Here is a 12086-nt window from a genome sequence, read left to right on the forward strand (position 1 = left end):
CTGTTTTGTTGTCTGCCTTTTTACTGCAGACTAGTCAGCTGCATAAGCATAGTTTTGTGTATAGATCTGGAAAACACAACCTCCAGTAAACACAGCATACCTTTCTCTCTCACGTTCCCGCTCAGTTGCTCTGCTTTCTCTCTCATCTGCTCTTTGTGGGCTTTTTCTCATCAAAAACTTGTTTTCTGGCACGGTGGGGATTTCCTCTGGACGGACAGTAGATGTTACTTGAACTTCTTGATCTTCATTTTCACTCTCAGAACTAACAAAAAAAAAAAAAAGAAATCATTACTAAGTCTCAAGACAAAATATTTCATGAGCAGCACAAGCCACACCCATAACAAACAGGGAAGCTTAGTTTCAACATATGTCCTCTGTCCCAGTGGTCTTCAAGCAATGTGTTCCTCACGGAGGGGGGCAAATCTAGTTTCTGAAGAGCAAATATATGGGCACAAGGTTGCAGCTGTGTGGGATATCCTAATTTGGAGGCATTAATGTGTGACATACAGTAGTTTAATATTAAAATCTTCCCACTTCAACAAGACACATGCTTTTCAATACCCTTTCAGTCATCCCCACATGCAACCTTATGTCCATTTGAACACCTGACATGCCACCTACTATGCACCTCAAAGTACCTGGAGAAACTTGTGCAAGTGTAGAAGGAGTGTATGCATAGCCACTTCAGAGAGAAAAAGCTGGCCACGAGACAGGGAAAAATGCAGTAGCAAGCAGATAAAGGGAATAAGCAATGTGATCAGGGCACAGATATGATGGCAGCAGTGTTCAGTTATTCCACATCTCTGATCCAGCCAGAGAGCTAGATGCCTTAGCGCCAAAAGTAAGTCTACCATAACTCTTATTGTTCTATAGGGACAACAGGGATACCATAGGGGGTATAGGTTATTGGAGAAGAATGGTGACCAAACAGTTAAAGCGTTAGTTCCCAGGATGTGCTGGTCCCTTTCCCCCTATAACCCACCCTCAGCCAGAGGCCAGCCAGTTAATCCCAAGGCAGGAGTAGGACAGAGAAGAACGGTACACACAAGAAACACACTTACAGTAGAAAAGGAGATCTAGTAACACCCATAGAAGTCAGGTGTGTCAGGGTGGGTGCCCTGTGGACCCTAAGGACTTCTAAGAAAGAGTAAAAAAGAAAAAAAAAAAGTTATGTCTACCATAACCCTTATTTTCTTCAGGGTCAATAGGGATCCACAGGGATACCATGGGGATCTCCCAAAGCAGTTCCCATAGGAAAAAGGACATTCCTGAGCTGTTCAGAGAACCAGTCACCCAAAGGCAGCATCCTGGGAGGCAAAGGTATCAAATGAGTAGAAACGAAGGAAAGTGTGGACGGAAAACCACGTGTCCGCTTTGCACAACTGTTCAGCAGGCGCTCCGCGACTAGCCGCCCATGAGCGCCCCACAGATCGAGTGGAATGAGCTGTGACCACATTCAGATAGAGGTCCGCCTCCATGTATGCCTGAGAAATAGTAATTCTAAACCATCGAGCCAAGGTCTGTTTGTTAGCAGGCGAGGCCCTTTTGTGAAAACCATATGACACAGAGAGAGCATCAGATTTACGGAAAGATTTGGTTCGATCCACATAATGTGAAGTGCATGTACAGTGTCAAGCAAAGCTTTGCTTGTGGAAAGAATTGGAAAATGAAAAGCTGGAACTACAATCACTTCATTAATATGAAATCTGGAAATAACTTTAGGAAGGTAGCCAGATCTAATCTGAGGACAGATATGTCAGGATGGAAAATCAAAAAGGGGGAGCGACAGTGTTCCCAAGTCATACACTCTGCGGCCAGAAGCAAGGAGGAAGAGAGTTTTCCCCGTGAGCCACTTGAGGTCCACGGAGTCCAAATGGAAATGCTTGTAAAGCCCGGAGAACTAAAGACAAATCCCACGGAGCCACAGGAGGGCCAAATGGAACTCCCTGAAAGAAGGTCCTGATATCAGGTAGGGAAGTGATCATCCACTGGAACCAATCAGAAGCCAGATGGAGGTCTAAGTCCAACCCTGCCTGGAGAAAGGCAAGAACTCTCGCAACTCTGAAGACAGTAGGATTAGAATAGCCCCTGGGGGAACACCAATGAAAAGAAGTGTCAAATCCTGTAGTAAATCCAAGCGAAGGCAGGTTTACGAACCTTAAGCATCGCCTGAACAACAGAACGTGAGAAGCCCTTAGAAAAGATCTTAAGAGGGATGACTCAAGAGCCATGCCGTCAAAGACAGACAAGGTAGGTCTAGGTGTAGACATGGAACCCAAGTCAGCAGATCTGGCCGTAGAGGAAGCCTGAAGTGAGTGTCTATTGAGACCACCTGCAAGTCTGCAAACCAATGGCGCCTTGGCCAGTCTGGAGCTATGAGAAACACGGTGCCTCCTTCCCGACTCAACTTAAGAAGAACTCTCGGAAGAAGTGAGACTGGAGGAGAGAACATGTATGCCAGATTGAATGTACCGCACCACCACGAAAGAAGCTACGGGTTTCCCTGGTCCTGGACCTGCATACAGGCAATTTGTGGCTGTGGCGTGAGGCCATGAGATCCACATCTGGTAGGCTCCACTTGTCCACTAGAACCTGAGAGACCATCGGATGTAGAATCCACTCGCCTGAGCTTTGGAAGTCCGCTTCCCAGTTGAGGACTCCTGGGATGAACACTGCAGAGATAGCCGGAAAATGACGTTCCGCCCAAGTGAGAATGCACACCACTTCCCTCATGGCAGCCAGACTTTGCATGCCTCCCTGATGGTTGAGGTAAGCTACCATAGTCACGTTGTCAGATTGGACTTGAACAGGTCAACCCTGGAGAAGGTCTAGCGTCAGACTGATCGCTCTGTACACTGCCAGGAGCTCCAGGATGTTGATGGGCAGGCGATTTTCCACCATGTCGAAGGTGGATACCATGGATTCCAAGGTCTGCATTGTGGAGTGAATGGACACTCTGTGACTGTAGGAGCCTACGCACCCATAGGTAGGAAGATTCTCTGCATATGAATATACAGAAGAGCTCCCAGATGTACCATACTAAGAGGGGATCAGGGAAGACCTTTTCCAGTTGATTAGCCAACTGTGACTCTGCAGGAAGGCTATGGTTACTTGAAGATGGCGGCTGAGGACATCTGGAGAGTGTGCCAGCATCAGCAGTTATTCCAGATAAGGAAGTATTCTGATCCCCTGTCGAAGCTGAGCCACCATGAGAGCCATGAGTTTGGTAAATACTCTGTGCCATAGAAGATCCAAAAGGCAGTGCCTGAAATTGGAAATGCTGGTGTAGGACAGCAAAACAAAAAGGTACTGCTGAAAAGAGGGTGCTATAGGCATATGTAGGTAAGCGTCCTGGATGTCCAGAGAGACCATACCGTCCCCAGGCTGCATAGCCAGGACAATGGAACGGAGGATTTCCATACGAAACATGGGCACGCAGATATCTGTTTAGTAATTGAGGATGAGGATGGGCCGATGAGACCCATTGGGTTTCTGAACCAGTCGAGTAAAAGCCCTGGCACCTTTGTGACAGGAATGATCATTTTTGACTGTAGTAAAGGAGTGAAAAGCCGAACGGAGAGCCTGAGTTCTGCGCGAGGGCTTTTGTGAAAGTACTGTCGGGGAGGTTGTCTTATGAAAGAGAGGGGGTACCCATGAGAGACCACTTTCTGTAACCAGGCGTCTGTTGTGATCGGCTGCCAATAGTATGCGAATTTAATTAAATCGGCCTCCCACCCTGGGATCTCCCAGGAGGAGGCCCGTTTGGTTAGACGGAGGGTTTATTAGCTGGGTGTCTGTTAGCCCAGTCCTGCTTGGTTTTGGGCTTAGAGGCCTTTGTGGAATGTGACAGCCAAGGAAAGGCTTGCCCTCTGGCCTTGCCTTGGGGGCGAAAGGAGGAAGTCCAAGGCTGGAAAGAGGAGGCTGAAGGCAGGAAAGCTGTTTTAGAGGCCACGAGAGTAGTGATAATTTTGTCCAGCTCAGGTCCAAAAATAATCTCATCCGTATAAGGGAGTGCTTTAAGCGCTTTCCTGGAATCTGTGTCAGCTTTCCATGAGAGAAGTCAAATAATGCAATGGGCCACCAATGCTGAAGCTTTGGAGGTTAGGAGGGTAGTATCCAGAGCCACTTCAATATAAAATGTTGCATTTCTGATATTTGCAGTGAATGACAGTTGCTCCAATGTAGCATCTGAGGAGAAACTGTTCTCTAGGACATCTACCCAGCTCTCAATAGCCTTAGCCACCCAGGCAGTTGCTGTGGCAGTGCAAGAAATATCTCCTGTGAGAGAATATATAGATTTAAGACCGGCATCGTCTCCTTCTGGGAGGATGCAGTAGGGATAGGTTAAGGTAGAGCTTTTTACTAAACGTGTCACATAGGAGGAGTCAACAGCTAGGGGATTTTTCCACTTAGTACAATCCGCTGCTGGAAGGGGGTAAAATGAACTCAGCCTTTTAGGAACATGCAACAAAAAGTTCCATGTTCCTGCATTATCAGAGGATTCTTCAGAATTGTAAAGCAGCGCAGACTGTGAGGATGGCACAGCATGCTTAGCAGTGTTACTAGGCAAGGGTCCCTGGCCCTGCAACATATGGTGAAAGGCATCCAGACTCTGCACTGAGGCAGAGAACATGTCCATCCATGGGGGAGGGACAGGATTGACAAGTATAGCCTGGTACACCTGTTGTGGTAACTGGTGCTGCACACTCATAGGGGAAGCTATTGCCGGGGCTGAAATGCGGTCTGCAAACTTTAGGTGGAACAAGAGAGACCAGAACTTTTAAGGAACCCAATGGAAGCACAGCATTGAGATCTGTCTGCAGAGAGAGTAAACAGTAAAGACAAACGAAAAACGAAAAACTGTTGACTGAAAACTCTGACGCGCACACCATGACACATAAGAGCACCAAATGCGGTAATAATGGGCAGCTGTAGCAGGTTTCCAGGCGAGTGGGAATAACAAAGTCCCAAATTTCCTTTGCGTCTCAGCCACCACGTTAAATGCAGCCGCATTAAGCTGTGGCATACGAATGGGCTCTGCTGCAAGAGATCGGAACAAAGCGGTAGGGGCCACAAATAGTCTGTAAGCCGTATTTGAAGACAGAGAACCAGGCCCGCTGAGGCCAATCTGATGCCACCAAGATTACCATGACTGACTCGTGTTTGATGCGTTTGAACACGCGGGGAAGAAGTGGAATTGGAGGAAACAGGTAGACCAGGTCGTAATGCCAGGGGACTGTTAATGCGCCATTGCTGCTGGATCCAGTATCCTTGACATGCATCTTGGTAACTGAGAGTTCAACCGGGAGGCCATGAGGTCTATTTGAGGACATCCCCACAGTCGAACTAGAGCCCGGAACACATCTGGATGGAGAGTCCATTCTCCGGGCTGAAGATCCTGGCGACTAAGATAATCCACTTCCCGGTTGTCTACTCCATGGATGAACACCGCTGAAAAGATCACCTTCTGACTGTCCATCTGAGAGACCTCACACATCGCCATGCGACTTAGAGTCCCGCCTTGTCTGTTGATACAACAGAGTTGCATTGCCCAACTGTACTTGCACTGCATTGTAAATCACCCTGAATTCCAACACATTTATGGGAAGTATGCTCACTTAATCTGCCCAACGACCCTGGAACGGACAATCAAGGACCACCGCGCCCCAAACTCTGAGGCTTGCATCGGTCATCAAGATAATCCATTTCCAAACTCTGAATAGTCTTCCTGCTGTGATGTTATTTGTCTGAAGCCACCAAAGGAAAGAGACCCTTATCTGAGGGGATAAGTGGATCGTCTGATGCAGGTGCAGATGAGAGCCTGACTATCGTGACAGAACATCCAGCTGAAAGGGTCACGAGTGGAATTGACCGAATTGTAGTGCCTCAAAGTCAGCTACCATCTTCCCTAGCAGGTGAATGCAGAGATGTAGCGACACTGTCTTCGTTCTGAGTACCATCTGGACCATTTGTCAGATGTTGTTGACTTTGTCATCCAGGAGAAATACGTGAGCCTGTAAAGGATCATCCCCAGAAACAGTAGTTGCTAGGATGGTACGAGGCTGGATTTCTTAAAATTGACTATCCAACCTTTCTGTATGAGAATCCTGTATGTCAGGGCGGCATGTTCCAAAAGAGTTATTTCCGAAGGTGTTTGATCAATGGGTCGTCCAGGTATGGAATTATGGTTACTCCCAGATATCTGAGGAGTGCAATCATGACCAACATGACTTCAGTTTATCCTCGGCGCCCCGTGTTTACACCAGATGGCAGTGCCCAAAACAGACAGCAGTCCTTTAAGATTGCAAAGCGCAGGAATGTCTGATGCAGTTCCCAAATCGGGATGTGTAGATGTGCATCTTTTACGTCCAGGGATACAAGGAACTTTGCCATTTCTAATCCCACAATGACTGACTTAAAATCGAAAATTGAAACGATAAACGGTCAGGTACTGATTTAATTACTTCAGGTTCAGGATGGGCCTGACAGAACGACAAGCAGTTTGGAGTAGAATCCCTGTCCCCTCTGATGTACAGGAACAGGGATCAAAACTGCTGAACTGCCTACTGAAGGACTGCAGATTTGTCTGCTGAAACCGGTAGACCCGTTGTAAAAAACTGATTCAGATGTAAAACTGAAATCTATTTTGTAACCTATAGGGGTATATGCAATTAGCGGCGAATCGCGGCAATTTTTCGGCCGTTTTTTAATTCGACACAATTCGACCGTCTAATTTCGGCAAGTGGGTGCCGAAATTGACCATATTCAATAAAAAACGGATTCGACAGTCCCGCTGACGAAAAACGGCCGATTTGACGGATTTTGTTCCGATTTTTAAAAAACGGGGGAAAACAGGAAAAAACACGGAAAAAAATGGCGTGGGGTCCCCCCTCCAAAGCATAACCAGCCTCGTGCTCTTCGAGCTGGTCCTGGTTCTAAAAATCCGGGGGGAAAATGGACAGGGGATCCCCCGTATTTTTAAAACCAGCACCGGGCTCTGCGCCTGGTGCAAAAAATACGGGGGACAAAAAGAGTAGGGGTCCCCCGTATTTTTAACACCAGCATCGGGCTCCACTAGCTGGACAGATAATGCCACAGCCGGGGGTCACTTTTACACAGCGCCCTGCGGCCGTGGCATTAAATATCCAACTAGTCACCCCTGGCCGGGGTACCCTGGGGGAGTGGGGACCCCTTCAATCAAGGGGTGTCCCCCCCTTAGCCACCCAAGGGCCAGGGGTGAAGCCCGAGGCTGTCCCCCCCCATCCAAGGGCTGCGGATGGGGGGCTGATAGCCTTGAGAATATGACAAGAATATTGTTTTTTCCTGTAGTACTACAAGTCCCAGCAAGCCTCACCGCAAGCTGGTACTTGGAGAACCACAAGTACCAGCATGCGGGAGAAAAATGGGCCCGCTGGTACCTGTAGTACTACTGGAAAAAAAATACCCAAATAAAAACAGGAGACACACACCTTGAGAGTAAAACTTTATTGCACACCTGCCGACACACACATACTTACCTATGTTGACCCGCCGACTGCCACGTCTCCTGATCCGACGATCCGGGGTACCTGTGAATAAAATTATACTCACCTCAATCCAGTGTCCAGATATAAATCCTCGTACTTGGCAAAAAAAATAAACGAACACCCGGACCAGCGGACTGAAAGGGGTCCCATGTTTACACATGGGACCCCTTTCCCCCGAATGCCGGGACCCCACGTGACTCCTGTCTCTTCAGCCTATCAGGAAGTGCTACTTCGTTGCACTCACCTGATTGGCTGTATGCGCGTGTGAGCTCAGACAGCGCATCGCACAGCTCCCTCCATTACTTTCAATGGTGGGAACTTTGCCGTCAGCGGTGGGGTTACCCGCGGTTAGCCGCTGACCGTGGGTGACCTCACCGCTAACCGCAAAGTTCCCACCATTGAGTATAATGGAGAGGCTTTGCGATGCGCTGTCTGACAGCTCAGACGCGCAGCCAATCAGCAGAGTGCCAGGACGTTGCGCTCTCTGATTGACTTAAGAGACCTTTCTGTGACAGCAGTCACGGGGGGGGTCTCTGCATTCGGGGAAAGGGGTCCCATGTGTAAACATGGGACCCCTTTCAGTCCGGCTTTGTCGGGTGTTCGTTTATTTTTTTTGCCAAGTACGAGGATTTATATCTGGACACTGGATTGAGGTGTGTCTAATTTTATTCACAGGTACCCCGGATCGTCGGATCAGGAGACGTGGCAGTCGGCGGGTCAACATAGGTAAGTATGTGTGTGTCGGCAGGTGTGCAATAAAGTTTTACTCTCAAGGTGTGTGTCTCCTGTTTTTATTTGGGTATTTTTTTTCCAGTAGTACTACAGGTACCAGCGGGCCCGTTTTTCTCCCGCATGCTGGTACTTGTGGTTCTCCAAGTACCAGCTTGCGGGGAGGCTTGCTGGGACTTTTAGTACTACAGGAAAAAACAATATTCTTGTCATTTTCTCAAGGCTATCAGCCTCCCATCCGCAGCCCTTGGATGGGGGGGGGGGGGACAGCCTCGGGCTTCACCCCTGGCCCTTGGGTGGCTGGGGGGGGGGACCCCTTGATTGAAGGGGTCCCCACTCCCCCAGGGTACCCCAGCCAGGGGTGACTAGTTGGATATTTAATGCCACCGCCGCAGGGCGCTGTATAAAAGTGACCCCCGGCTGTGGCATTATCTGTCCAGCTAGTGGAGCCCGATGCTGGTGTTAAAAATACGGGGGACCCCTACTCTTTTAGTCCCCCATATTTTTTGAACCAGCACCAGGCGCAGAGCCCGGTGCTGGTTTTAAAAATACGGGGGATCCCCTGTCCATTTCCCCCCCGGATTTTTAGAACCAGGACCGGCTCGAAGAGCCCGAGGCTGGTTATGCTTTGGAGGGGGGACCCCACGCCATTTTTTTCCGGGATTTTACCATTCCATCTAAAAAAAAAACAAAAAACAAATATTTTTTAAAATATATAAATAATACTTGTGCCTCCCAAAAAGACAAACCAAGTACCTAATCCCTTCTAATATAAATAGATATGCTATTACCAATAAAAAAAACACCAAAAAAAACATGTTTTAAATTTTTTTTATTAGATTCACCCACCAAAGTGTGGCGGATTGAAAATGACGAATTTACTGTCTAAAAGCACTGTTGTCGAATTTCCAAACTTCAATTGAATATACTTTTGTCGAATTGCCGCATTTGTACCATTGCAGAAATGTCGAATTTGACAAATGTCGAATTTCAAAAAGTTGAATTTTGAAAGTCCGGTTTTTTGACGGAAAGTACTGAATTGCATTGTCGAATTTTTTTTTTTGGCGAAAAAGTCCAGTTTTTCGACAATTTCGGGAATTTGACCGCAATTGCATATACCCCATGGACACCAAATTTTGGATCCACTCATCTGTGGAGGTCTGGAGCCACATTTCCTGAAAAGAGAGGAGGTGAGCTCCAACCTTTGGAGACCGTCATGCCACATGCTTGTACACAGGGTTCGGTTCCTGTCGACTTACGGCGGTCTGTTGACGACCTCTTCCTCTACCGCCTCTAGCCTGCGATACAGAACCTTCGGCTCTGCCACGAAAGGCATGCAAGTGCAAAAGGAGTGAAAAGGATGAAAAGAAGGTCCTGTGTAGGCTCGTCTTGGAGCATGAGCAAAACATGGTATGAAGGAAGCCTTCCCTCCTGTGGCCTGGGAGATCCATTTATCCAATTCTGGGCCAAAAAGAATGTCGCCCGTAAACGGATTTGCTTGAACAGCTCATTTTGACTCTGTGGGGTAAAATTACTAAGATTGGTATTGCAGCCAATTTCAGCAGAGATCAATCTTGGCTGACATCAGCCATTTGAGACTGCAACTTTTTGACAAAAACACAGTAATTTACTAAACTACAGTTTTTTTTCAATTCGAGTTCACCAATGTTAATTTTGTATTGTCGGGCAGTGTTTTACAGGTGAGTTTAGCAAAATACCGCTGGACATGACACAATGAAGTCCAGCCAGATCATTGAGAAGATAGGATCACTTATCTGGATGATTTCAGGCCACTGAAAGTTGGTCATCTAGCTGTCGGGAAAAAGAAAAAACAGCAGAGGACCTTTGGCACTTACAAGGGAGAGGTATGGGAATCGAGTATTGTCTCCTCCAGAAACTTCAGTACCTAACTGCTATAATTAGCGGTTCAACTCCCTGAACGCTAGACTCTGCGTCCCTTGGTGTAGAACCCTCAGTTTCTGAAACATTCCCTAATTCTCCTTCCTCTTCATTCTCTTGTGAGAGGCGTTCCACATCCAAATTATCAGACTGTTGCATCGTTGGTAGCTAATGTTTCTGTGATGGTCTGTGGAGGGGAGCTAAATGAGTCTTGCTAGAGGATCCCACGAGTCCTTTCAAGAACTTTGAGAGTCCTGTAGCCCAGACAGGCTTTGTACTACGTGATGTGGCCAATTCTGACGTTGATGTCAGCCATAACACCAGCTAGAACCGACGCCCAAGGAGGTGTGGGAGAGGGATCCATGCTGTTTGTCACATTGCTCACCCCTTCAGCTGAAGAGAAGTCACATATGGTTCCATCAGATTTTGCCTGTGCTAATTTAACATTGCATTTTGAGCAAACAAATAGCTACTGAGAAGCTTTGGTGGCTGCCCTGCCTGTCATTGTGAATATCACACACCGAATCACAGTTAAGATAGCTGTAAGATGTGATAAGACAGAGACCATAGAGATAATGCAGGCACAGACTCACACAATCCCTCCCAACTAGATCCCCGACACTTACCAACTACACAGATTCTGTGTAGTTGGGATGCCAGTAGGTGAAGAGGAGAAGCCTTGCAGTATGCAGTACTGATAAGCGCAGAAGGACTGGTCTAAGCAAAATGGAGCCTAGTCTCATGATGTAGTTGATGAGAGAACAGGAGTGAGAGGAAGAGCAATTAGGAATCCAGTGGGGACTGTAATAAGCCCACCTGTGGGTGACTGACAGGTAGAAACCCATGCCATGCATATATATATATATACAGGTTGAGTATCCCTTATCCAAAATGCTTGGGACCAGAGGTATTTTGGATATCGGATTTTTCCGTATTTTGGAATAATTGCATACCATAATGAGATATCATGGTGATGGGACCCAAGTCTAAGCACAGAATACATTTATGTTTCATATACACCTTATACACACAGCCTGAAGGTCATTTTAGCCAATATTTTTTATAACTTTGTGCATTAAACAAAGTGTGTGTACATTCACACAATTCATTTATGTTTCTTATACACCTTATACACACAGCCTGAAGGTCATTTTAGCCAATATTTTTAATAACTTTGTGTATTAAACAAGGTTTGTGTACATTGAGCCATCAAAAACAAAAGTTTCACTATCTCACTCTCACTCCAAAAAGTCCGTATTTCGGAATATTCCGTATTTCGGATATTTGGATATGGGATACTCAACCTGTATATTATATATATATATATATATATATATATATATATATATATATATATATATATTTATATATATACAACCTGGTATGGCGGCACTCAGATAAATTCACAGCTCAAGGCAGAAGTACAACGTTTCGGAGACTTTATTCACACTCCGTCATCAGGTGATGACGGAGTGTGAATAAAGTCTCCGAAACGTTGTACTTCTGCCTTGAGCTGTGAATTTATCTGAGTGCCGCCATACCAGGTTGTATTTTGTGGGCCTATTTGGGGTTCCTTGGAGGGCACCGGAGCAGATGTAATTTTCTACTGGGAGTGCTGCCCTAACTGTGGATGTATTTATATATATATATATGTATATTAAAAAAAACCACAGCCTCAGCTGAAAAGGGAGCACCCGTTCAAGCTGTGGAAAGGGGCATTAGCGGTGAAAACTTCTTCCCCCACTACTGATAATAACTCTGCAGTCGCAGACAATGTCACACTGAACCGCTAGAGGAAGAATGGGGGGTGGCACAGGTAAAGGAGGAAGCGCTGCTGTCTGGAGCATGATGAGTCCTTTCCTGACCGGAGTCAAGTCGCCAGGAACCCGGCCCCACAGTGTTCATAAAGTGGGGAAGGGTCCTTAGTGTAGG

At 46.8% G+C, this 12086-nt stretch overlaps 1 protein-coding gene across 1 annotated transcript in view; it reads right to left on the minus strand.

Moving 5' to 3' along the window:
• Nucleotides 1-12086, minus strand: part of PPIG (peptidylprolyl isomerase G) — a 179067-nt gene that overhangs the window by 94123 nt on the left and 72858 nt on the right. Inside the window, exon 10 of the mRNA XM_063933515.1 lies at nucleotides 101-262. Coding sequence (XP_063789585.1) covers nucleotides 101-262 — 162 coding nt within the window. The remainder of the gene's footprint in view (nucleotides 1-100; nucleotides 263-12086) is intronic.

Source organism: Pseudophryne corroboree, chromosome 7 (assembly GCF_028390025.1).
Source record: "Pseudophryne corroboree isolate aPseCor3 chromosome 7, aPseCor3.hap2, whole genome shotgun sequence".
Taxonomy (NCBI): Eukaryota; Metazoa; Chordata; class Amphibia; order Anura; family Myobatrachidae; genus Pseudophryne; species Pseudophryne corroboree.